We start from the raw sequence: 24,739 nt of genomic DNA, 5'->3' as shown, positions 1-24,739 counted from the left end.
CCTGGCAAAAAGATGGGGAAGAAATGGAGGAAGTGATATATTTTATTTTCCTGGGCTCCAAGATCACTGCAGATGGGGACTGCAGCCAAGAAATTAAAAGACTCTTACTCCTGAAGAGGAATGCCATGGCAAATCTAGGCAGCATACTAAAAAGCAGAGATATCACCCTGCCAACAAAAGTGCGTATAGTCAAGGCTATGGTTTTCCCAGTTGCAATGTATGGCTGTGAAAGTTGGACCATAAAAAAGGCTGAGCGCCCAAGAATGGAGGCCTTTGAACTATAGTGCTGGAGAAGACTCCTGCAATCCCTTGGACTGCAAGGCGATCAAACTGATCAGTCCTAGAGGAGATCAACCCTGATTGCTCTTAAGAAGGCCGGATCCTGAAGATGAAACTCAAATACTTTGGCCACCTAATGAGAAGGAAGGACTCCCCGGAGAAGAGCCTAATGCTGGGAAAGATTGAGAGCAAAAGAAGAAGAAGGGGACGACAGAGAATGAGGTGGCTGGATAGAGTCACCGAAGCAGTAGCTGTGAGCTTAAATGGACTCCAGAGGATGGTAGAGGATAGGAAGGCCTGGAGGAACATTGTCCATGGGTTTGCGATGATCGGACATGATTTCACAACTAACAACAACAACAATTTCATTGAAACACATGTGATCCATATGGCCATAAGCAAATAAAAATATATTGACCAAACCTTACAGAAAAATGAAACAAGAATCATGTACAGGTAGTTGGTAACTTACAGTAGTTTGTTCGAAATTACAACAGTGCTAAAAAAAGTGACTTATGACCGTTTTTCACACTTATGACCGTTACAGTATCATCACAGTCAAATGATCAAAATTAGGATGCTGATTCATACTTATGACAGTTGCAATGTCTGGGGGGAGGTGTCACATGATCAGTTTTTGCGTCCTTCTGACAAGCCAAATCAATGGCAAAACTAGATTCATTTAACAACCACGTTACTAACTTAACAACTGAAATGATTCACTTAACAACTATGGCAAGAATGGTTGTTAAATAGGGCAAAACCCACTTCACAAATGTCTCAGCAACATAAATTTAGGACTCAGTTGTGGGCGTAAGTTGAGGGCCACCTGTAGCGTGGGTGTGCATTTCTGTAATAGAAAAGGGAAAATGAGAAAGCCCAAGATATCAAACAAAAAACTTCCGTTGAAGTGAATCTGTACCCAATGCACAAAGCACTTAGTTTCCAAGGTAATAAGCAAAATGAATTAATTAATTTAAAAAGACAGCTTACATTACGTGGTCATGTTCATTCTTTTAATACAACCTTTCTCATCTTCGTACTCTCCAAAGGCTTACTTCAAATGGTATGGCGTGCACTCACATTTGCAAACCGGTAGGGAGGGTTAAGTGAATACCACTCCTGTGGATATATATGAAAATATATCTTAGAGTCCACCATTTGGGGGAAGATTGCTATAGTTTCTGCAGGTATTTCTTATTCTTATGTTTTGATTTTTTTTTTTTCCTGAAGAAGGGAGCAATTTTCTACTTTAAGGATTTATATTATACAATTGCAGTTGTTATTCCTTCCCTGCAACCCCCCCCCCCCCAAACAGTTTCTACTTGGCAATGTATGATCCTGACTAGCCTTCATAATAATTTGGGGCAGTGGTGGGTTGTAGGCTGTACACCCCGGTACGGGCGCACCGGAGCCTGCCCGGAGCACCAGGTAACGTTACAGTATGGTGCTCCGGAGGGTCCACCCACCTGCCCGAGCTCCTTACCTGTCCTTTAAGCCTTTGGTGCCTCTGCGTATGCGCATGCCACGTACGGCGCCTGCGCTCCGCTCCACTGAGCAGCTGGAGTGTCGCGGAGGCTTGCTGAGGTATTGCAGGCAGGTATAATGCATGCACGCACCAAGCGTGTGTGCGCAAGGACCGCACGCATCCATGTGGGTGACGCCGGGCCCATTCCAATTGCACTGGTTGGATCCGAACCCACCACTGATTTGGGGTCTTTTGAATTTGAACTGAAACGAAAGCAGAACTGGCAAACTCTTTGCAACACTGCAGTTCTGGGAAACTTCATGTTTTCTTTTCAGCAGGAATTTGTGGTTACCCACTACGTCTATGAGATAACGTGACATAATTTGATTATTATTTGACCTTCTGAAATTTCATTCATTTTATTAAATGTATGTCAAAAAAGAGTACAGATAGTCCTCGATTTGCAACAGTTCATTCAGTGACTGTTCAAAGTTACAACGGCACTGGGGGGAAAAGAGACTCATGACCGATTTTCAGAGTTACGATCTTTACAGCATCCCCATGATCATGGGATCAAAATTTAGATGCTTGGCAACTGGTTCATATTTATGACCTTTGCTGGGTCCCCGGATCATGTGATCCCCTTTTGCGACCTCCTGATAAGCAAAGTCAATGGGGAAGACAGATTCACTTAACAACTGGGTTACTAACTTATAACTGCAATGATTCACTTAACAACTGAGGCAAGAAAGGTCGTAAAATGGGGCAAAATTAACCAAATAACTCACTTAACAACAAAAAAATGTTGGGCTCAATTGTGATCGTTAGTTGAGGACTACCTGTACATATTCACAAATGATTTACTTCCCATCAATGGTAAGTTAGAAGGGATGTTTACTTGCTAGCCATTTATTTTATATTCTTTTTCCATTGTAATTTTTGCATTTGCTTGGCTAGATGAAAAGCAACTGGCTCTTGATGATTCTGATGTCTTACAACAGGAGTGTTTGATTGTAAGCCGCCCTGAGTCCCCTCAGGGAAAAGGGCGGCCTATAAATAAACAAATCAAATCAAATCAAACTCAATTTCATTGAGGGCCACATCAGGGTTATTATATGATCTCAAAGGGGGGGGGCTGGGGTGTGTGTGGCCAGCTCAACGTCCCTCTTCTCAGGGCATCTGTAGTGGCCCAAGTGCTCTGGCAGCAAAAGGGGGCTCCCGATCTCTGTTTTCAGCCACGACGGCCTCCTGGAACCCTCTGCCAGCAAAAACAGAGCTTGGGAGTCCTACCCACAGCCCTCGCGAGCTCAGTTTTCAGACGCAACAGTTTCCTGTAACCATCTGCCAGCTGAATGTCACTTGTGTCAGGGACGCCTATGGCAGCCCAAGTGCTCTGACAGTGAATACGGGCTCCCAAGGTACGTTTTCAGCCGCGATGACCTCCTGTAACCCTCTGCCAACAAAAACAGAGCTTGAGAGGGCCACCTGCAGCCTCGCGAACTCAGTTTTCAGCCGCAATGGCCTCCTGTAACCTTCTGCCAGTGAAAATGGAGCTCGGGAGGGCCGCACACAGCCCACGGCCCTCATGCGGCCCTCCCAAGCTCCATGCGGGCCGGTCCTTTGCTGTTTCTAGGGTGGCCCCGCAGGCCAGATCTAAGCCTCTAGTTTCACACCCCTGTCTTAGAAAGCTACCATCAATGAACGTGAAGATGACTGCCAATTGGATCTGAATTCCTTTGAAGAGATTTATGATGGCAACAGTGATGGTGTAGAACAGTGTTTCTCAACGTTGGCCCACCTGAAGATGCGTGGACTTCAACTCCCAGAATCCCCCAGCCAGCAGAGCAGAGCTGGCTGGGGAATTCTGGGAGTTGAAGTCCACGCATCTTCAGGTGGGCCAACGTTGAGAAACACTGGTGTAGAACTATCCTCAACATTTCTGCAGGATTTCTCTGTTTCAATTTTAAAAGGGGAAATCATCTTGAGAAGTCTATACAGGCAGCCCTCGACTTACAACCATTCATTTAGTGGCTGTTCGAAGTTACAATGGCACTGGAAAAATGCCATTTACGACATTCCCTCGTGATCCTCATGTGACCACAATGAGGACACTTGCTAACTGCCCTGTGTTTGCAATGGTTGGAGTGTCCTGAGGTCATCTGAACACTTTTTGTGAACTTCTGACAAAAAAAGTCAATGGGGAACCAGATTCACTTAATATCTGTCTAGCCTAAGAACTGCAGTGATTCACTTAACAACCATGGCAAGAAATGTCTTAAAATGGGGCAAAACTCAACTTAATAACTGTGTTGGCTTAGTAATGGAAATGTTGAACTCAGCTATGACTGTAAGTTGAAGGCTACCTGTACATTGTTCAGGGGTATTCTTAAAGCAGCAGATATATCTCTCATAAAGGGGGAAAACCCTATAATGATGGATTTCCTGCATAATAATCCACTAATACTTTTACTGAACGTTTAGATATGGTACTAATTAAAAGCGTTTAGCAAAAAAAAGCAAAATTGAGCACTTACGCATATTTAGAAAATGTGCATAAATATAGACCCTTGCCTGTGTTGTACATACAAAGCAATAATTGCTCATTTCGTTAACTAGGGATCCGTTAAGAAGTTCGCCTAAGACCTTTTTGTAGACTAAGGAAATTCTGACCAGTCATTTTCCACTACCTCTTCTCAACTTTTTCAAGCAATTTTTACTCCATGGCTACCCCCGACGTAACCATGGGAATATAAACCACAGTGCAATTGAAGTCCCATTTTTGTGAACCTTCTAGCATAGAAACTCTCTTCTTCAGCTTCTTCAGAAGAAACGGGGAAGAAACAAAAGTGTGGTGACTGTTGGGTTTGAATGATATGCAAAATGCTGTTTTGCAACATTTGTAGAGCAAGGTCTAAGAGGCAGAAGCCTTGAAGTCACAGTACAGGGTTGAATCTAGACATAATTACAAACTGTTGCAAGGAAACAAAAGGCAATTCCTTTACTTCTTAACAGAAAGACTTATGAGAGGTCCAAAAACTTCCAGATCCTTTTTCCTAATGGGAATCTCAATGCCAGGATTTGGTTTACCATTAATTTTGATCTCCAGTCATTAGGCTACAGTAGGAAGGGTTTGATGGACTAAGAGGCAAAACTTTGGAAAGTTCTGCCTTTGGTGAAGCGCAAAGGCTTCTCTGATGTACCTAATCCTTGAAGCAACTATCTTTCTTAGCAAAACTGTGTAGGAAGTTAGTACCCCCCCTCCTAAAAAAAAATGAAATCTCTTAGGAAATATTAAAAGGGCAGAATATTTCCCCTAAAGGGAAAGCAGAAACTCAACTCCCACCATCCTCAATAGCCCACAGCAGATGTCCTTATTTAAGAGGTAAAGAGATAGCTAGATCTATTCATAGGCAAATACCCTCACCCAAGATCCAACAAAGGTAGGATTAGCCCTCTACCCTTCTAGCAACTGATCTCACCACATGGCACCTGGGGAAATTACATCATCCAACAAGGCTCAACCAAGCCTTGGACACAAACACAGCCTACAGAGTTGCCCTTGCATGGCCCCATGGGAGTCTGACAACCAATCAGAATACAAGCTCAAATTCAAAAGCCCAGAGAGAGCATAACACTCAGGGACTCTCAGCATCTCTGCTCTTTTTTCTTCTTCTTCACCCAACATCTTCAAGGCATGTGGTCCTGTCCACCATTAAACCATCTTTCCAAACAGTCTCCATGTTTCCAGTAAATTTTTCCCCACTTGGAACTGAACCCAGAAGGACATTTCTCCCAACACTGGCCTTTGCTTGTTTAATAGGGAAAGAGTGTTAAAAACTATTTGAAGCACTTTCTAAGTGAAAACAGCTGAACCAGAGATAAACTATCTGCTGTTATAAATCAAGGAAACCAAACCATTAATTAGCTCATTATAGTGTCAATGCCCAGGACCTTGATTCAGCCAACCTATGCTCTTTGCCTCCTAAAAATACCAGGGGTTAATAGTTACCAACGTTTTCTACACCAGCAGGGAAATTTTGGAGTTTTTCTCCCTCTCACCGTAATTGAGGTTGGGGTCTTGCTCTGAACCATAAATGGGAACAATTCTTCATACAGCATGGAAGTTAGCACCCCTCTCCTAGGAAAATGATATATTTTAGGAAATATTAAAAGGGCAGAATATTTCTCCTAAAAGGGAGGCAGAAACTCATCCCCCCCCCCACTGTCAATGGGCCATTAAGGCCTGGGTCAGTCTATTCTACATAACAAAGATCTACTTCCTTCAGGCAAAGCCATAATAGGAATCCCAAAGCCCTTTCATTACATCATCACGCAGCAAGAGTCAACCGAGCTTGAGATTCAGGACAGCCTACAGAGTTACCCCTGCATGGCCTCATGGGAGTCTGACAACCAATCAGAATACAAGCTCAAATTCAAAGTCCAATAGAAGATATAAATTTCTCTCACACACACCCATGTGCCAGTGGTGGGCTTCAAAAATTGTTCGAACCTACTCTGTGGGTGTGGCCTCCTTTGTGGGAGTGGCTTGCCACCCCATGTGACCGGATAGGAATGGCTTGCCGCCCATGTGGCCGGATATGAAGATGCCGATGACACTTGTCAGAGCCACCTTAAATTACCTTATACACAGCACTGGCATGCATAAGAATAGGATGTAGACTTGTTTTTTAAAAGGCATCTTTGGTTTCCGTTAAAACAACTTCAACACACGCAATGTTCTGATTGCACCACAAACGCAGTAGTCATCCTCACCTTTCACAGAGGCACTGAGTTTTATAAATATGAGCTTGATAGTGTAGAATAATCATATCCAAGGACCAGTGGTGGGTTTCAAAAAATTTTTGGAACCTCTTCTGTAGGTGTGGCCTGCTTTCCGGGTCAACTGGTAGAAACTCTTCTAACCGGTTCGGTAGATTTGACGAACCGGTTCTACCGAATAGGTGCGAACTGGTAGGAACCCACCTCTGCCATGTGCCTTTTTGCCAGGATCTCAAACCATGTGGTCCTGTCCACCCTTAAAAAGCATCCTTCTAAGCAGTCACCATGAATCCAGTGTCTTTCTTCCCACTTGGAACTGAACCCAGATGGACATTTCTTCCAACAGTACCATGTATAGTTCAACGACAGAATACAATGCTGTCCAATTTATTGCTAGCCACACATTTACACAGTCTTTGTAGACAACCAGACAATGTTTTGACCATAGGGTGTGTTTTCATGGCTACTGCTCTTGATTGTTGCATTCTACCTGTGGCCACAAGCAATATACTTTAAGTGCCAGCTGCTAGGAAGGAACAATGGAAAAGAGCTCTTGTTTTCACACCCCATTTGTAAGCTTCCTGGATGCATCTGTCTGGACACTGTGAGATAGAACATCAGATTGGAGGGGCTGCTGGCCCGATCAAAGCATGTCTGTTTTATATCCTCATCCAATGCAGGCACAGGTCCCCGGTAGTTTTACATGAAAAAAGCAATTGGTTGAGCTAGACCCCATTAAACACACTTAAAGCCACCAAAAGACTGAAAGCGAATGATGGTTAGAGTGACCCCAGGAATCTGCCTTCTACCAGTTACCCAATTTAACAGTTGTCAGAGTAACTAAGACAGTGTTTCTCAACCTTGGCGATTTTAAGTCCTGTGGACTTCAACTCCCAGAATCCCCCAGCCAGCTCTGCTTCTGGGAGTTGAAGTCCACGGGACTTAAAGTCACCAAGGTTGAGAAACACTGAACTAAGATATAGGTTTGTTCAACAATTACATTGTAGACTTTTTTCCCATTTTTTATTGGTTGTTTCTTGACTTTTTAATTATATTCTGCAAGTTGACTAGTTACTTCCTAATTGAGGCTTATATATATACTTAGGATGGTAACTGAGTCCAGAATTACAATTGTAAATTGTGGCAGTCTTCAGGTGTGTCACCATTTAACTGTAGCCAATGTTATGACTTTTTTTGCAGTAGTTGTTAAGCAAACGGGGCACTTGTTAAACAAATACATTATACCCAGTGAGTGTTTTTTGCTGGGAACCGAAAGTATATTGGAAATTAACCAAAAATGCCACAAAGCGGTATATAAGTCTAAGTGCAATTGCTATTCTTTCTAAAGTTAGACAGCAGCCCTTTAAAATAATATTCAGTTCCCTTTGAGGTTATGTTTGCTACACTTAAAAAGTGATCTGCTTTTATTTTCATGATACCCACACCACACTTACGCTAAATAGTGTTTTTGTTTACAATCCTTATAGATATAAATTAATTGAGACTTTAAATAAAAACAATATATCAACGGTTTCATACTAGAGTCGTGTTAACAGTTTGAACTCTGAAATAAATCTGGTATCTATAGATTATATTCAAGCAAGTCTTAGCAGCTACACACAGTTGTCTTCAGCTTTAATTAGAAATGCTGCTCTAAAAATAGAACAGTTTCATATGTACAGCACTGTTCTTCACGCACAGGCTGATAGCCTCAGAGAAATAAATGCGCATTCTTCTTAACATGAGGTGGAGGGAAAACTACTATGAATTGCGCTGCTTGTTTTACAGCAGCTCACAACATGGAGATTTTTTTGGAAGGATAATTTTGTTGCTTTAGCCCTGCGTGTTTCAGGAAAACTCCAAAGCCTGGCTGGACATGCATGGGCAGATGGACAGGAAGCAGCTGGCAGAGCAAGATCAAAGCCACCCTTGGCCCCATCAGTGACATCCTTCTGAAGTACAAGAAACGTCTTGCCTGCAACAAAGTTGCACATAATATATATCTCACTGGGCATAAATCCTGACAATTCAATCTGGTACATATATAGATATATGGCTGTGTTTGTGTGTATGTTCCAGCATAACTTTGGAATGCAATCTGAGCAATTTCAATCAAACTAGGTACACAGATTATTTACCCTCTGGAAACAAATATTGTGGGGGTACGACATCCATAACCCCTTTCCAGGGGGGTGTTCTGCTAAGATACAGCCTGTTGTGCCTTACAATGGCTTCTACCATACTGCCGTAAAATGGCTTCTACTGTGCAGTGCAGTGGAGTCATCATGGTAATGGTTTCATATTACTCCAACATTAGAAATTAAGGTGGTATCACTTTTCTTGACACTTCTAGAGGCACAGGGAAAGCATTTCTAACTAATTTAATTGTCACCGAAATCAGGGCTTTTCCTATCTAATACAGGATTAGGATAAATAAATATCTGGGCAAAGCCTGGTTATCAGCAAGTAGAAAATAATGTTCACTTCATATTTTATAAGCAGCATTCTTTAGTTGGTCAATCTGTCTTGTCTGTCTATTTATCTATCATCCATCTATCATCTATTTATCATCTACATCTAGCTACAATATCTGTCTGTCTGCCATCTACATTGTCTATCTGTCTATGATCTCCATCCATCTGTCTGTCCGTCCGTCCATCTGTCCAGCTGCCCACCTCACAAGCAAATGACTCTGGTTTTTGTACAAGAATAAAACAATACTATTCTATCTATGAAGGATTCTCTGCCCAGTGCCCAGTGTACAGCAGCTCAATCAACCCATTGTGGTTCATATAGAGTCTAGACCAGTGGTTCCCAAACTTGGCAACTTTAAGACTTGTGGACTTCAACTCCCAGAATTCTCCAGCCAGCAATGCTGGCTGGAGAATTCTGGGAGTTGAAGTCCACAGGTCTTAAAGTTGCCAAGTTTGGGAACCACTGATATAGACAGCCTAAGATGTTTATTTGGAGGTCGTGCATTACTAAGTTTAGACGCAGGGCTTTCATCTACATGTGTTGACAATCTGTGTTTGGAATTATCCAGAATTTTCATTTGTATAAAAGCTGCTGCCAAGTTTCTCAATACTGCATTTTGATACCTTTATTATTTATTTATATAGTGCTAAATAGCAGCTACTGTACCTTTGTAATGCTCTCCTTTTTCACTCTTTGGGATTGTTTAGTTCTCCAGATGAACTGATTTATGGATTTCATATAAACTCATATCCTTATCTTAATACATAAGCAATGAAACTATTAGGCACTGAAGAGATTCTACATTAATCACTTCACATTTTAGTCAGACTTAAATATTTATGGAATGATGCAGTCCAGTTGTTTGTGTTTGTGTGTGTGTTTGTGTTTGTGTGTGTGTGTGTGTGAATGTGTGTGTGTGTGTGTGAATGTGTGTGTGTGTGTGTGTGTGTGTGTGTGTGTGTGTGTTTATAAATCCCTTCTTAGCCCTATGGGTGTTATGCAGAAGCCTGCGAATTTGAGGGTTCCGTGCAGGGGTGGGATTCTACCGGTTTGGACAGGTTCGGGTGAATCGGTAACTCTTGTGATCAGCTGGGAGCAAACTGGTTTGCTCCCACAATCAAGTGGGCCAGCCCGCCCCTGTGCTTTACTGACCTATATCTTCTCAGCTGAGTCGCGCAGTAGAGTGGATTTGCTGCGCCTCAGCTGTTTTCCTCCCCAGCAGTAATGCAGAAGGAAGGTTTTCTCAAAACTGCACAGGTATACACAGCGCGTGATCACCGAACCAGTTGTTAAACTGGTAGGAACTGCACAGAACTGCACTGGTTCTGTGCAGTAACCCTAACCTCCCAAGTACCAATAGTTCTTCATCTCCCTTGGCTGATTCCAAACCAAAATTCAGATGAGCACATTTCTGAGAGCGAAATGCCTCCCTCTGTAGCTAACCAGATTTCAATTCAGTCAATAACAAAATTGCATTGTGGTTGGTGCATATTGGTGACCAGAACTCTGTGCTTTACCTAGTTTGCTCATGCAATGAATTGTTTGGATTTGGGGGGCAGGAGGAGAGAAAGAGAGCAAACAGTGAAGTTCCATGTTCCTGGCATATGGAATTGCTTCCAATCACTAAGACAATTGTGTTTTCTTGGTTTTAGAGTCCTTTTTCTTAGATTTGTATCATATTGTCAACACAAAACAAAATCTGCTTTGGAGCAAAAGCCAGGTCAATTCAATCTAAAGAGGAAGTTGTTCCCACAAAGTACAAAAGTACAAAAGAAAGGGGAAGGGAAAAGGAACCCATTACTGCAAAACTGAAATGGCATTAAAGCCACCCACCAGAACACCATAGTAGTGAAGGGAGGGGGGATGCACAAAACATCTACATGCTAAATATTAACCAATTAATATCTGGCACATTGTTGTACACTAGAGTTAACGATTCTCAGTAGGCATTTCGCTTAGAGACAATCTTGCAGAAACATAGGGGGGAGTGGGACATAGCAAAATATTAATAAATAATGAACTCATTTCTAAATCATGAAGTGAAAAAAAAGTGCTAGCTAAATTCAAGACTTTAAGTATACTGATCTACTCAGTCAAATGCCCTTATCTGTTGACCCTGAATGCCATCCCACCTTTGGAGTAAAAATATTCAAGTAGTCCTTGACTTTTGACCACAATTGAGTCCAAAATGTCCACTGCTAAGCAAGGCAGTGGTTAAACAAGTTTTGCCCCATTTTATGAGCTTTTTTGCCACAGTTTTGAAGTGAATCATTGCAGCTGTTAAATCAATCACGCGGCCATTAAGCAAATCTGGCTTTCCTAATTGATTTGGATTCTAATAAGCCGGCTGGGAAGGTTACAAATGGTGATCATCTGACCCTGGGACAGGGCCACTGTCATAAACACATGATAGTGGCTGAATTTTGATCATGTGACCATGGGGATGCTACAAAGTCGTAAATATTAAAATCTCAGTGATGCTGTAACTTCAAATGGCCACTAAGTGAATCATCGTAAGTTGAGGATTTGTTGCATTTCATTAGCAGTATACTTATGTGGTATTTTCTGGACATTTTGAACTCAAATTAAACAAATGTTCACAAGCACAACTATGAGGCTTTATTCCGCACCAATAAGGTTTTGTTTGCCAAGAAATCGATGCAGCTATAAAGCTGGAATATTTATGCCACTGTGACTGATCTGCAGGAATGAGCTACCCAATTCACAATGAAAGCGAGTATTTTGAAAGGACTAATACATGCCTAGAGCAATATGTGTCTCTGTGTATAATCAATGCACTCAGACTACACATTTCTGATGGAAGTATGTCACCCAGCAACCCTTTCTTCTTATCTAATCTATTGTCTTGGAAGGTCTACATGCTCCAGGCTACCTTCAAGCCTGGTTATACAGTAGATGGCATATTAGGACTATCTCTAAGGGGTGTTTGAAAGAGAAGCAAAGGGACACATTAAAAGTACACAGAGTGAGACTAGTGGTTTAGATGAGATCAAACAGTTGCATCATTAATATATGGAGTTGGTTGCCATTATATGTGGGGGTAACCTTCAAAGGGCACTGTGAATGCCTGCTGGTGACACAGTAACAATGGAGGTTGGCCATTGTTCCCTTGTCAAGTTGGGAAGTTTCTGAATACAGCTGTTCGGTCACTAGGATACATACAGCGCTTGAATAGATGAGTCATTTACATGATCTAAAAGGATTCTTTTTTAATGTTCTTTACTGACTCTGCATATACAGTGTAATCTCAGTCAGGATCAGCATACTTTGGGTCCTATCAACTACATAACGTCATCTTATAGGACTCAAAATATGAGTCTTCTCTATCTGCAACTACCTTTAGGAGCAGTATTCTCCCAGGGTCTCTATGATTCTGGGCCTGCTGCCTTCAGGAAGGTCTTAAAAATCTGGATCTCCAAGCAGGCCCTGGACCAGGACAATTTGTGAACTCACTGGAATATGATATGATTGAAGTTTCTATCTTTGATGCTTGCGATGGTTTTCTTTTTTTGGTTTAGTCTTGTTATTAATGATGCATTTAAACCTCTGCATGCTACCACAGAAGCCAAATAAATAAAGAAATTGTCCAAAGTTTAATAAAATATTCTAAATCTGCTTCTAGGCAAGGTTCTTATGGGGCAATCATCCTGCTTGCTTCAAGGACTTTTCTGGAAGGATCGAGATGGATAAACATTGCTTTTTCCCAACACTTCTGTCATTTTCAATTAACCGCACAATGGCTTTCAGCTAAGAACATTAGAGAGTCTATCCATCTGGAAGCACCCAACAGTGAAAAATATTGTTATAACAGAATTAGACCATCATTTAGATCTGAAATGATCTTCACCCAGGGGTTTTAAGAATGATGACAAGTGCCCTCCTATCAGCATTCAGATTTCTTGTGATAGGTAGCCATCACGTTACAATTAAGTATGATTTCTTATGAGCCATTAGTAGAGGTTTCTGGTACAGAAACTCTTACAGCAAGAATAATTATTGCTAAACATGACTCGGACATTTCAAAACTGTTTACAAAATGTTGCAATAAGCCTATAGTTTTTGTCAAGTATGTAAAAGTTAAAATATGTATATGGAGACGCCAGCAAATTGGAAGGAGTTCACCTTTTAAATGTTTAAAAAGAAAACCAGAATTCTTTTGGCTTTAAAGTTGCTTACATTTATCAAATGTTTTTTATATTAATTGCAACTGCTCCACTTTCAGAATCCACTTTTATGTGGATTAGATGGTGATCCAATGATCAAATTAATTATTGCTACTGTATTTTTATGAAATTTTAGCAGATCATCTGAATGGCTCTAATGTCCCATAAAATAATTAATAAAGCAATACAATGAATGAATATTCATTTCCCCCCCAAGGTAAATCCCAATTAGCAAGACAGAAATTTGAAATCATCAACTTTTTTGACCACTGAAATGTACTGAATATATGAATTCTGCAGAACATCAAACCAACAGCAAGAAGAGTAACATATCACCAGTTTCTACCTCCCAACTCCAGAACCTCAGTTTTTGTCCCAGACTTCTCCTTTTCCCCTCCTTTTCCCCTTTAGGGGTTAATTATAGTTATAAACCGCTGAAATAACAACAGCAAACTTTCCAAAGCAATAACGTTCCAATGTGAACCTTAGAAATCTTAATTCTGCTTTTCAGCATATTTCTACACAAAAATGACCTGGCAAACTAAGGACAGGAAAATGTAGCCTGTAAAAACGTTTAATTATAAATCTGCATGAAATTATTCCTCCAGAAATGCAAATAACTGCATTTAAGAAACTGTGCATTGTTCCCAGAATATGCTATGCCTTTTGTTGACCATCTACTCCTTAACTATCCAATTTCAAAGTAGCAACCAAAAGAACAATCACTCAAAACAAAGACAATTACAGTTATCCAAATTAGTAACAAGCTAGAGTTACTTACAAGTATACCTGAGCATATTTCAACTTCATGCGCGCCTAGAAAGGTATCCAGCATTTCCAAGCTGTTTATCCTTTTCTTCACATAGTTCAACGTAGCTTTTTTTCTTTGCATGAGAATCGTTTGCTGCCGTTTCAAAAAAGGAAGTGCTGCTTTCATCATTGTTACCATGTGTGATTTGCGTCAGGAAACATGCAAGAATATAAAAAGTACCAGCTCCTTTTAGAAAAAGGAGAATGCTAGATATTTATTTAGAAAGAATAAAGGCTACAGCGTTTGTAAGGCACAATTCAGACAAATATTTCTAAAGCTGATTTTAGAATTGATTCAAACATATTATTTCACTTTTGGCTGAAAATCAAGGGCCTCATCTATTTAAATTCTGGTTATATTATGTCTAGATTGCACCTGTATTTCCTTAACCATAACATTTAATTCTACTATTTAGGTGAATCCTAAATAGGTATGTGTTCTGACCCCCTCCTCTGTCCAGTAATGAAAGCCGAGACAAGCTTAATTAGAATGTCCTTTAATAACAAGACTAGAATCTCGGTGGCTGAAAGCCAAGCAAACAAACAGATAAGGACATTGGCAGCAAGTCCGACAAACCTTGGCAGCAATTCAGACAAACCTTGGCAGCAATCCAGCCTGCCAAGTTAGTTACGTTCTCTTTAGTCAATGTGTTGACTTCTGCAAGAAGGGCGTGTCACAAGCAGTCTTTTTTATAGTCTGGAGAGGAGCCTAATGACCATCAGCTGAGCGCCATTACCTCCTGTAATTGCGTAATTGCTCCTGACATAGCTCTTCGATGGCATGCATCCAGGAACAACTCACTGCTGGCTTCTGGGTCACTCTTCCTTGTCTCCTCCCCACTGGTCCAAGGCTCAGGCACCACCTGGTGGCCAACCAGTCTCTCTACACCCTGCTCGGAGTCAGAACCCTGTCCAGGGTCCTCCACCTCCTCCAGAGCCGATTCAGAGGGCCCTTCACTGTCGGAGTCTGGTGGCAGCTCCAGCGGCACCTGCTGGGCCACAACAGGTATGTACCCTGCTTCCCTGAAAATAAGTCCTCCCTGGATAAGAAGCCTTCCCCGAAAATATTGCAACACAGCAGCAGCCATGAGGTTACCACACTCGCCTCCTCCTGCACCTTAAAAATAATAAGACCTCCCCCAAAATAAGGCCAAGCGCTTATTTCAGGGGTTAAGAGATACCGTGTGTCGGGGGAACACGGTATCTCTTATGTAATTGAGTTCTGCCTAGAACATGTCTATGTTGAGACCAGAATTACTGGTCTCAACAAAATATCTATTTTGAAACAAATAACAAATACTGTACAATATGTACAAACAAACAAAAATGAGTTAAAATGAAGCCAGACAGAGCAAGGAAAAGTTAAGATTAAAAGAGAAGAGAAACAGAGAGTGATTAGGATGAACGTAAAGATACACTCTGGAAGCAGGAGATAACAATGAAACACTTCCAGCAGAGTGAATGGAATTAAAAACGAAAGGGAAGAAATTATTTGGGATAATAGCAATTAAATGAAGCGGTGCTGATAGGAACAACTTGCAGATTTACAGGGGAACACTAGTGAAAGTGGAAATAAAATGAAGGCTATCAATTAGTGACTAAGAAAAAAAAACAATATCACTTAGACTTATATGCCGCTTTACAGTGCTTTACAGGACTCGCTAAGTGGTTTACAGAATCACCATATTACCCCTAACAATTTGAGTCCTCACATTTTACCCCTCTCAGAAGGATGGAAGGCTGAGTCAAACTTGAGCCTGGTGAGATTTGAACTGTCAAATTGCAGGCAGGCAGCAGGCAGCAGAAGTAACCTGCAGTACTGCAATCTAATCACTGTGCCACCGTCGCTCAGATGAAAGATGAAAAGAAATTCATAAATATCGTGGGAATCAGGAAAGCTGCAGATATATTTCAGGTCAGTTGAGAAATATTGAAATATCAGTGACATTTGCTGACATAGTGACCTTGCGACTAGTCAAGGATGCTATAAGAGGGTAACATTTGTGCTGATATCTGGAGGAAAAGTATTATGATCCCCCTGCATAACGGAACAATAAGGGTGTTCTGTTCTGTTCAAACAACAGAAATGTGGCTCGGAAGGCGTCCGGCAGAATCCTGACCAAAAAGGACAGAAGAGATGACAACTGCAAAATATTAAAAGTACAATGCATTTTTGTTGGGTACATGATGTACAGATCAGATTTTATTCTTCTGAAAATGTACGTTGACTTAGAAAAACAAAATAACAAAGTGAATCATGGAATGTTTTGCAGAAATCTGTAGTTAACAGTTGTTAAGAACAGTTCCGGTGGTCCTCGACTTACGACCACAATTAAGCGCAAAATTTATATTGCTAGGCGAGAAATTTTTTAAGTGAGTTTTGCCCCATTTTATGACTTTTCTTGCCACATTTGTTAAGTGAATCACTGTGGTTGTTAAATTAGTAGCATGGTTGTTAAGTGAATCGGGCTTCCCCATTGACTTTGCTTGTCAGAAGGTCACAAAAGGTCATCATATGACCCCAGGACACAGCAACCATCATAAATATGAGTCAGTTGCCAAGCGACTGAGTACGGAGATGCTGCAATGGTCATAAGTATGAAAAATGGTCATGTCGCTTTTTTCAGTGCTGTTGTAACTTTGAATGGTCATTAAATGAACTGTTTTAGGTTGAGGACTACCTATGTATGGTAGAGATAATGCATACAGTATATGAGAATGTAATGCTTAGCCACTGATTCGGGATCAATAAGGCAAGACAAAGATATATGAACATCTTTGATGTTTAAATGTATTTATGGATAGTCATACAAGAAATGGGGGGGTAACATTGGCAGTGTTTTCCTTGAGAACATAGATGAGGTTCTGTATTTGAGATGAGGCTATAGTATTGCCTGATAACCTGCTAAATCTACAGTAAATTGTATGATGCAACGAGAAGTATGGATCTGAAAACTACTCTATGAAAGATCCCAATTACTTAAGTTTGGAAGGAAAGTAGAATGAGTAATTGCAAGTTATACATAAATAGTTTGCTTTTAAGCTACAGCAAAGAGATGGATTTGTATAGTCAGATAGAATGCTTACTATAGCAGTTAGACTTATATACCGCTTCATAGGGCTTTCAGCCCCCTCTAAGCGGTTTACAGAGTCAGCATATCGCCCCCACAGTCTGGGTCCTCATTTCACCCACCTCGGAAGGATGGAAGGCTGAGTCGACCTTGCGCCGGTGAGATTAGAACCGCTGAACTGCAGATAACAGTCAGCTGAAGTGGCCTGCAGTACTGCACCCTAACCACTGCGCCACCTCGGCTCACTAATGCATGAAGATGTGCAAATATTGGTAGAGAAGTAGTGAATATATAAAAGAATTTTATAAAAGAAGCAAAAATGGCTGCTGCCTATGTTCTTTTATGGATATGAGAACTGAGTATGCCAGGAATAATATAGAAGTTGAATGCATTTGGTCTGGGAAATTTCACATGAAATTGTGCTCAATCAAGAAAAGATAGATTTAGGCACGAATGGGTACTGAAAAAGTGTGCCTTGAATACAAAAAATATGTCAGTAGTTACAAGAGATGTACATTGAAATGTTGTGATCTTGGAGATAGAATAATTGAGGATCAAATCACAAAACAAATCTATGAAGGAAAAATAAATGAACTGAAGAAGGACTGAGAATGTAATGACTAGATAGAATTGATGAGATCTTCAAAATGAAACAAATGGTGTTTTTTTTTAATTGCTAACTTCAAAACAGTATATCCACACAATTGAAACAAAAATAGAAGTATAGAAAGAAGCACAGTGAGATGCATTGGTATAAATTGGTTTTAGCTATATTTCTCATGCCTCTAATAATTTTGTTCACTGCTTATTACTCCTCTATATAATGTGCATAAGGCTGTTTACTCCCCAAAGGAGAATAATATGACAATGTATGAAATATTTAACACCTTGTTAACGTTTGTTCTCAGTAATGACATTTCAGGTATTAGAATGGCATGCCTGCATTTTAATTTTGTAATAGATGCAACAAGTCAAGTTCTACCTTTATAAATCTGGGGAAAAAATCATTTTATTAGACAGTTTGGAGAAATAATGGACATGGCAAGTGACAAGGATACCCACTGGCAGAAGTTAAACTCAATCCTTAAGATGCTCTCTAACTTCTCTGTGGAACTGTGCGGGATCCTAATGTATTCCTGCCACAAGCTGATACTAGAAACTAGCCTATTTAATGTTTAATATATTAAAATACGTTTTCAGAAGTAAGGTAGAATTCGACAGAGGAACATCTAGAACAGGAGTGTCAAACTCAAGGCCCGTGGGCCAGATCCGGCCCACAGGGTACTTAGATCTGGTCCATGGGGCCACCCTGGAAATAGTGATGGACTGGACCGCAGTGCCTTTGCCAGTGAAAACGGACCTCAATTTTGACAGGCAGAGGGCTGCAAGATGCTGAGCTGGCCACGCCCACTCAGCCCTCTGAGGTCAAACACAATCCTTAATTAATGAAATCACCTTTGACATGCCTAGTCTAGAAGCACAACAAAGCTCTTAAACACTGCACTGACTGTATCTGTTCTCAACATTTCAGCCACATCTGAATAATGGAAGAAAGAACAGATTAATATTCCAGAATAGTGGATATGTTTGTTACTTAATTGAATAATAATATTATTCAATATATATTACTTAAGGAGCCGAGGTGGCGCAGTGGTTAGGGTGCAGTACTGCAGGCCACTTCAGTTGACTGTGATCTGCAGTTCAGCGGTTCAAATCTCACCGGCTCAAGGTCGACTCAGCCTTCCATCCTTCCGAGGTGGGTGAAATGAGGACCCAGACTGTGGGGGCAAGTTGCTGACTCAATTTGCTAAAAAATTAGAGAGGGCTGAAAGCCCTATGAAGCGGTATATAAGTCTAATTAATAAATAATAAGTAAATATTTTACAAGATTTCAGTAAAATGAATTCACTTAAAAGAGGACATTTATTTGATGTATAAGTTGCTCTTCGTCAGTGGCTCTAATAACTCTTACTTACAATAATTGGGCCAATTAGTAACAGCCTAATCTTGAAGAAAGTCACATTAAGAAAAAAAATTGAAGGTATTTTTAAAAAAGCAAATGATATAATTTAAGTAAAGAAGTAAAAAGAAAGTAAATATTTTTAAAAAATCAAGCCTGGTGAACAGTCATTCCTCCTTGATATCTAAATTCAATATACTAGAGCGAAAAAAGAGTAGGAAAAGGCCTTTGCTGATGATGGCAATAAATACATTTCTTTATAAATATATTTCTCAGCACGTGGAAGTCTCTTTGTCTTTTATTTCATCTGAAACTTTTTTAAAATTATTGATTGGAATTGCATCACTTAAAACTTTAAGCAGGCACTATAGACGCTTCCTTTGTTTAGGTCCTGTAAAGTTGGTTGGAAAAACAAAAACATTTTACCTGTCACCTTGAATGTATATAATAACATTATATACGTAGGTATTGGACTTTATAATTTAAAATAAGAAACCTGTAAACTAGAAAGTTTGGTGTTTTATTCTATGTCTGCATACTGCTTAGCTATATACATAGTGTGTTGTGGCCCGCCAGCGGCCAGCGGAGTTGGCAGCAGAGTCGGACAATGAGGAGGTTGGGGAGGAACATGGACCTGGAGGATGGGGAAGGCTTGCGTCGAAGGCAGAGATGGGGCCAAGTCCGTCGGACAGTTCTCAGCTGCCTTCGGAGCTAGACTGCAGTGAGGCAGAGGAACAGTTGGAGCCTGTTCCCAATGTGCGCATGCGCAGAGCTGCCAGAATAACAGCTAAGAAATCAGGGTTGACTTGGGAGTAAAGCCACAGGTGGACAGTGAGTGGCCTTTCCCATAGGAAATAAAAGAGGAGCGAAAGGGGAGTGGGCTTTTGCAAGAAACAATTCTTTCGTTAGATTCATTCCAGGAGTGTGAAGATCTGTCAGTGAATCACAGAGGCTCTGTGCCAAGTCTTTTCTTGCACTGCGTTTGGAAAATATTTACATGGCAGCTTTCCAAGCTAGGTAAGGTCTGTGGCCATAAATTCACCTTTGAAAGACTGTTTGCCAGGCCTTTGCTGAATGTGAATGAGAGGAATTCACATTTGTTTAATAAAAGGGGTTTTGTCGGGACCAGGAATCTGCTTAGTGCTTTTTGGGGAAGTCTGGGTCAGAACATAGTACTAAAACTACTTCAGGTAGTCCTTAACTCGTAACAATTGTTTTGTCCCATTTTATGATCATTTTTGCCAGTTGTTAAGCAAGTCACTGCAGTTCTTAAGTGAATCGTGTGGTCATTAAGTGAATTTAGTTTACCCATTGACTTTGATGATCACATGATGCCAGGACAGTGCAACTATTATAAATACATGCCCGTTGCCAAGCATCCAAATTTTGTTCACATGACCATGATGCAATCAATGTTCATGTGTGTGAAAAATGATCATAAGTCATTTTTTCCCCATCCATTTGGCTACAGGTTTTGCGTGGTGTAGTGGCCTAGAGGTGAAGATCTCGCTCTTTAATCCTAGATAGAGGCAGTTATTTCTCTCTCAGGGCACAATGTATCTGCTGAATATAACTTCGCATTGGCGACAGGAAGGGCATCTGGCCATTAAAACACTCAGCTCCATTCAGTTGTAGACAATGATGATTTGGCTAAAGATTTGGGATGTTTATAAAATTCAGACAATGACTGGTTTATTTGTAGTGCCAAATAGGAACAGTATCTACTTAAAGCAAGTCCTGTCTACATGTAAACATTACAGCCTGTTGTAGCATGTGTGAACAGATAAACCAGATGAAGATGCACACGGGACTTATTCCAGCTCAGGCAAAATGATTATAAGCAGTAGCCATAGCAACTGAAAGCAAACCAAAGGAGTCCCTTTAAACAAATACTGGTGCCTATAAAGAAAACCAAGAGAAAAATCTGCAGAGACGGCCACAGGACTATCATCTCTTTATCATTTGTGATCCAATTAGCCAAAGACGTAGTTCACAGATTAATTTAAATGTGTGAATTTAGTCCATTATAGCTTATTGAGTAAATTGTGTTTGCTGGTTTAGCAGCAGTTTAGCATAAAAGCTAAGTACCCAGAAAGGTCTAAGCCCTGGTTGCACAGGGGTTCGAATGCAGTACTGCAGGCAAACTCTGCTCACAGCCAAGAGTTCAATCCTGACAAGTTGACTCAGCCTTCCATCCTTCTGAGGTCGGGAAAATGATTGTTGGAGGCAATGTGCTGACATTGTAAACTGCCCAGAGAGTGATGTAAAGCACTATGGGGCGATATATAAGTTTCAGTGCTATTGCAAAATATAGACAAGAGACAGAAACCAAAGTGATAACCTTAGGAGAGAAACTTTACTTTTCAAACTGTACTTTTCTGCAGTAGCCTAGGGCAGAATTCTCAGTCCCAGGAACTTTAAGAAGTGTGGACTATAACTCCCAGAATTCCACAGCTGGAGAACTCTGGGAATTAAAGTCCAACTTTTTAAAGTTGCTGAGATGAAGAAACACTGCCCCAAGGTCTTACAAGAATTTAAAGACTTTCTTTGAAGGTTAAAAGACAAGAAAATAGTTCAAACAACCAAGATCTATCTCCAGAGCTTTGCCTGGAGTGGTTTCAGTAGATCCGTCTACTTTTAATAACAGCTTTTGAAGCCTGAAAAAGTTTGAAAGCCCCCAGCCTAACCCCACAGCCCCCTCCCTATGTTTATAGCACCCTCCCTATGTTTAAATTCAGGAGAAATATCCTGACGGTTAGAACAATTAATCAGTGGAACAACTTGCCTCCAGAAGTTGTAAATGCTCCAACACTGGGAAGTTTTTCAGAAGAGATTGGATAACCCTATGTCTGAAACGGTATAGGGTTTCCTGTCTAAGCAGAGGGTTGGACTAGAAGACCTCCAAGGTCCCTTGCAACACTGTTAGTCTAGTCCATGGGTTGTCAACCTGGTCCATAGCGCCCACTAGTGGGCGTTTTGCGATTCCAGGTGGGCGGTAGGGACTTCGGAGGTTAAAACCTCCTTTTGAATGGACAAGTGCGAGCGCACACATCAATAAACCAACGTGTGCGTGCACGCAAACAAGCAAACATGTGGGAAGAGGAAGGGGAGGAGTGGAAACTGATAGCAGGGACAGGCAGATAAGTTTTGTTATCTTATAAAATAAAGAGGAGTAGAGCAGTTGCAAAATAGGAGAAAGAAAAGTTATAGGCAGGAGAGAATTGTTGTTGGCTAATAATAATAAGTGGGCTAACTAGCTCAGCCTTACTTTTGTACATTGCCCTAAGGAAGATAAAAAAAGGAGATAAAAAGGAAAAGATAAAAAAATAACAAAAAAGGGAAGAAAAATAGAGAAAAGGGGATAAAATAAAGGAGGAGAGTAAGCAGTGTTTAGTCTGGCTCATAAATTAAGTTTTGTTATCTTATAAAATAAAAGAAATAAGTAAAGGACGGAGAAGGAGAAAATAAAAAAGGGAAAAAGAGATCCTTGATATAGTGAAATACTATAAGAAAGGTAAAGAAGAAGGAGGCAGGAAAAGGAATTTTGTTTTGATGGTGACACTTAATAAAAATTGGCACCTAATGCAGCATTGTTTTTGGTGTTTTAATAAAAGGGAAAAGAGGAGTGGAAAAAGCACTGTGTGGAGTGCAGATTAAACGTAAAAGTAGTTGTTAAATTGTGAAACAAATTTAGAACCCAGGTCTGAAAAAAAGAAATATGCTCATGTTCCGCACTTGCGCAAAAACTGGTGGGCGAAGGAAATTTTTCCATCAAGAAAGATCCATTAGTGGGCGGTAAGTAGAAAAAGGTTGACTACCACTGGTCTGGTCTAATTTAGTCTCTATTTATACCACCAACTGAAATGTTCTCATCATCCCCAGAGCACACAACCAGGTCAAGTTATTACATCACTGGTAGATTATTATCATTATAGTTCATGGCACAGTCTCCCAGATTTTGACTGGATAATTTTCCACCTATCAGCTTCTTCCCAACAATCTGGAATAGGGAGATGAAGATGTTTGATGATGTTAAAAGTATCATCCTACCATGTAAGTCAGGAGTATCAAACTCAAAGCCTGGGGGCCAGATCTTCCCTGCAAGGTACTTACTGGCCCATGGGGCCGCCCTGGAAACAGTGAAGGACCTGGCTGTGGTACTTCTGCCAGTGAAAATGAGCTCCGTTTTCACTGGCAGCTCTGTTCTCACCACATCCAGCCCTCCCAAGCTTCGTTTTCAATGGCAGAGGGTTGCAGGAGGCTGTGACAGTCGAAATCGAAGCCCAGGAGTCTGTTTTCGCTGGCAAACCACTCGGGCCACCACAGGCACCTGACAGGAGTAATGTTGAGCTAGCCATGCCCACCTAGGCCATGCCCACACTGGCTCCCCGAGGTCAAACACAACCCTGATGCTGCCCTCAATGAAATTGAGTTTGACACCCCTGAGGTAAGTTGTTCCGAGTAAAACTGCCTTTTGTAATTGGCCATTGGTGACTTTGTAAATGCTGATGTTCAACTGGTGCTCCTGATGTTTTGGGATTGAACTCAAGGTGTCTCTTACTATTCATACTAGCATTGCTTGCTTTTGCCACAGTTGTTTTGTTTCTATTTGCTTCTTATTTTATTTTCTACAGTTCTTTCTCTTCCCCAGGTACTGCCATATCCACTATCCAGACCTTTTTTGTCTTTTATATCGACAATTGTTAAGTCTGCACTATTACGTGGCAGGTGCCTATCAGTTTGAATTCTAAAGTCCCAGAGTAAGCTAATTCCTCATTTTCTATTTCTCTATTTTATGGTCCACCAGTTCTTGTTTGCAGGCAAGTTTCGCTGTTGTATATCCTGTTATGTAATTTACTTCCAAGCAAAGGGGTTTTTTTTTGAAGTGCTTAATGTGCCCTTTAATGAAGGGCCTAAATGTAAGTTTTATTTCTTGAAGTAGCTGGAACATCCAAATCTTGAAGAAACTCAAGGATAGTCGCCAATATAATCACATATAATTCTCTAATAAATAAAAAGAGCCGAGGTGGCGCAGTGGTTAAATGCAGCACTGCAGGCTACTTCAGCTGACTGCAGTTCTGCAGTTTGGCTGTTCAAATCTCACCGGCTCAGGGTTGACTCAGCCTTCCATCCTTCCGAGGTGGGTAAAATGAGGACCCGGATTGTTCTTGGGGGCAATATGCTGACCCTGTAAACCGCTTAGAGAGGGCTGAAAGCCCTATGAAGCGGTATATAAGTCTAACTGCTATTGCTATTGCTATAATTCTCTCTCTCTCTCTCTTTTTTTTTTTTTTTAGAATTGTCAGAACCATACTTCACAATCTAAGTAAAAAGCAAATGTGGTATCACATATCTGTTCAAAGTAAGATATTTAAAACTCACCAGTGAAGCCAACATAAGGAGATTGGCTTAGAAAAATGTGAGTTCACGTTGTTGTATTAACCTCAATTTGTTTCCTTAGTTGGGTGAACTTCCTGCTTATATATTCAACCCCAGTATGCAGAGGACGGACAGAAGTTCTGTAGTGAAGGGCTAACCGTATCGCACTTCCTTTGTGGTTTTAAAGGTTCAAGAGAAATTAGCAGCGACGTTAGCAATGGGAAAACCTGAGCATGGGGCTTGTTGGAGTCCGAGAATTAAGTAATGTTCCCAGGCTCCCTTTGAGTCAAAACTATGAGCTGTCCAGCTATTATGTGCCGTTGTCATCTGCCCT

The 24,739-nt window shown here is 40.8% G+C and overlaps 1 protein-coding gene across 2 annotated transcripts in view; it reads right to left on the bottom strand.

Annotated features, from left to right (window-relative positions):
• FGD4 (FYVE, RhoGEF and PH domain containing 4) overlaps positions 1-24,739 on the bottom strand; it is a 139,234-nt gene that overhangs the window by 92,808 nt on the left and 21,687 nt on the right. Inside the window, exon 1 of one of the 2 annotated variants that reach the window (XM_032221569.1) lies at positions 13,967-14,065. The exons of the other annotated variant lie outside the window; for it this stretch is intronic. Within the exon in view, the coding sequence (XP_032077460.1) occupies positions 13,967-13,982 (16 nt within the window). The 5' untranslated portion in view covers positions 13,983-14,065. Of the gene's footprint in view, positions 1-13,966; positions 14,066-24,739 lie in introns of those variants that run through there. 2 annotated transcript variants of the gene reach the window in all.

The sequence above is a fragment of the Thamnophis elegans genome, chromosome 7, assembly GCF_009769535.1.
Source record: "Thamnophis elegans isolate rThaEle1 chromosome 7, rThaEle1.pri, whole genome shotgun sequence".
In the NCBI taxonomy this organism is placed as follows: domain Eukaryota; kingdom Metazoa; phylum Chordata; class Lepidosauria; order Squamata; family Colubridae; genus Thamnophis; species Thamnophis elegans.
Note: the sequence above shows the minus strand (reverse complement) of the source record. Positions and strands in the feature narration are given on the sequence as shown.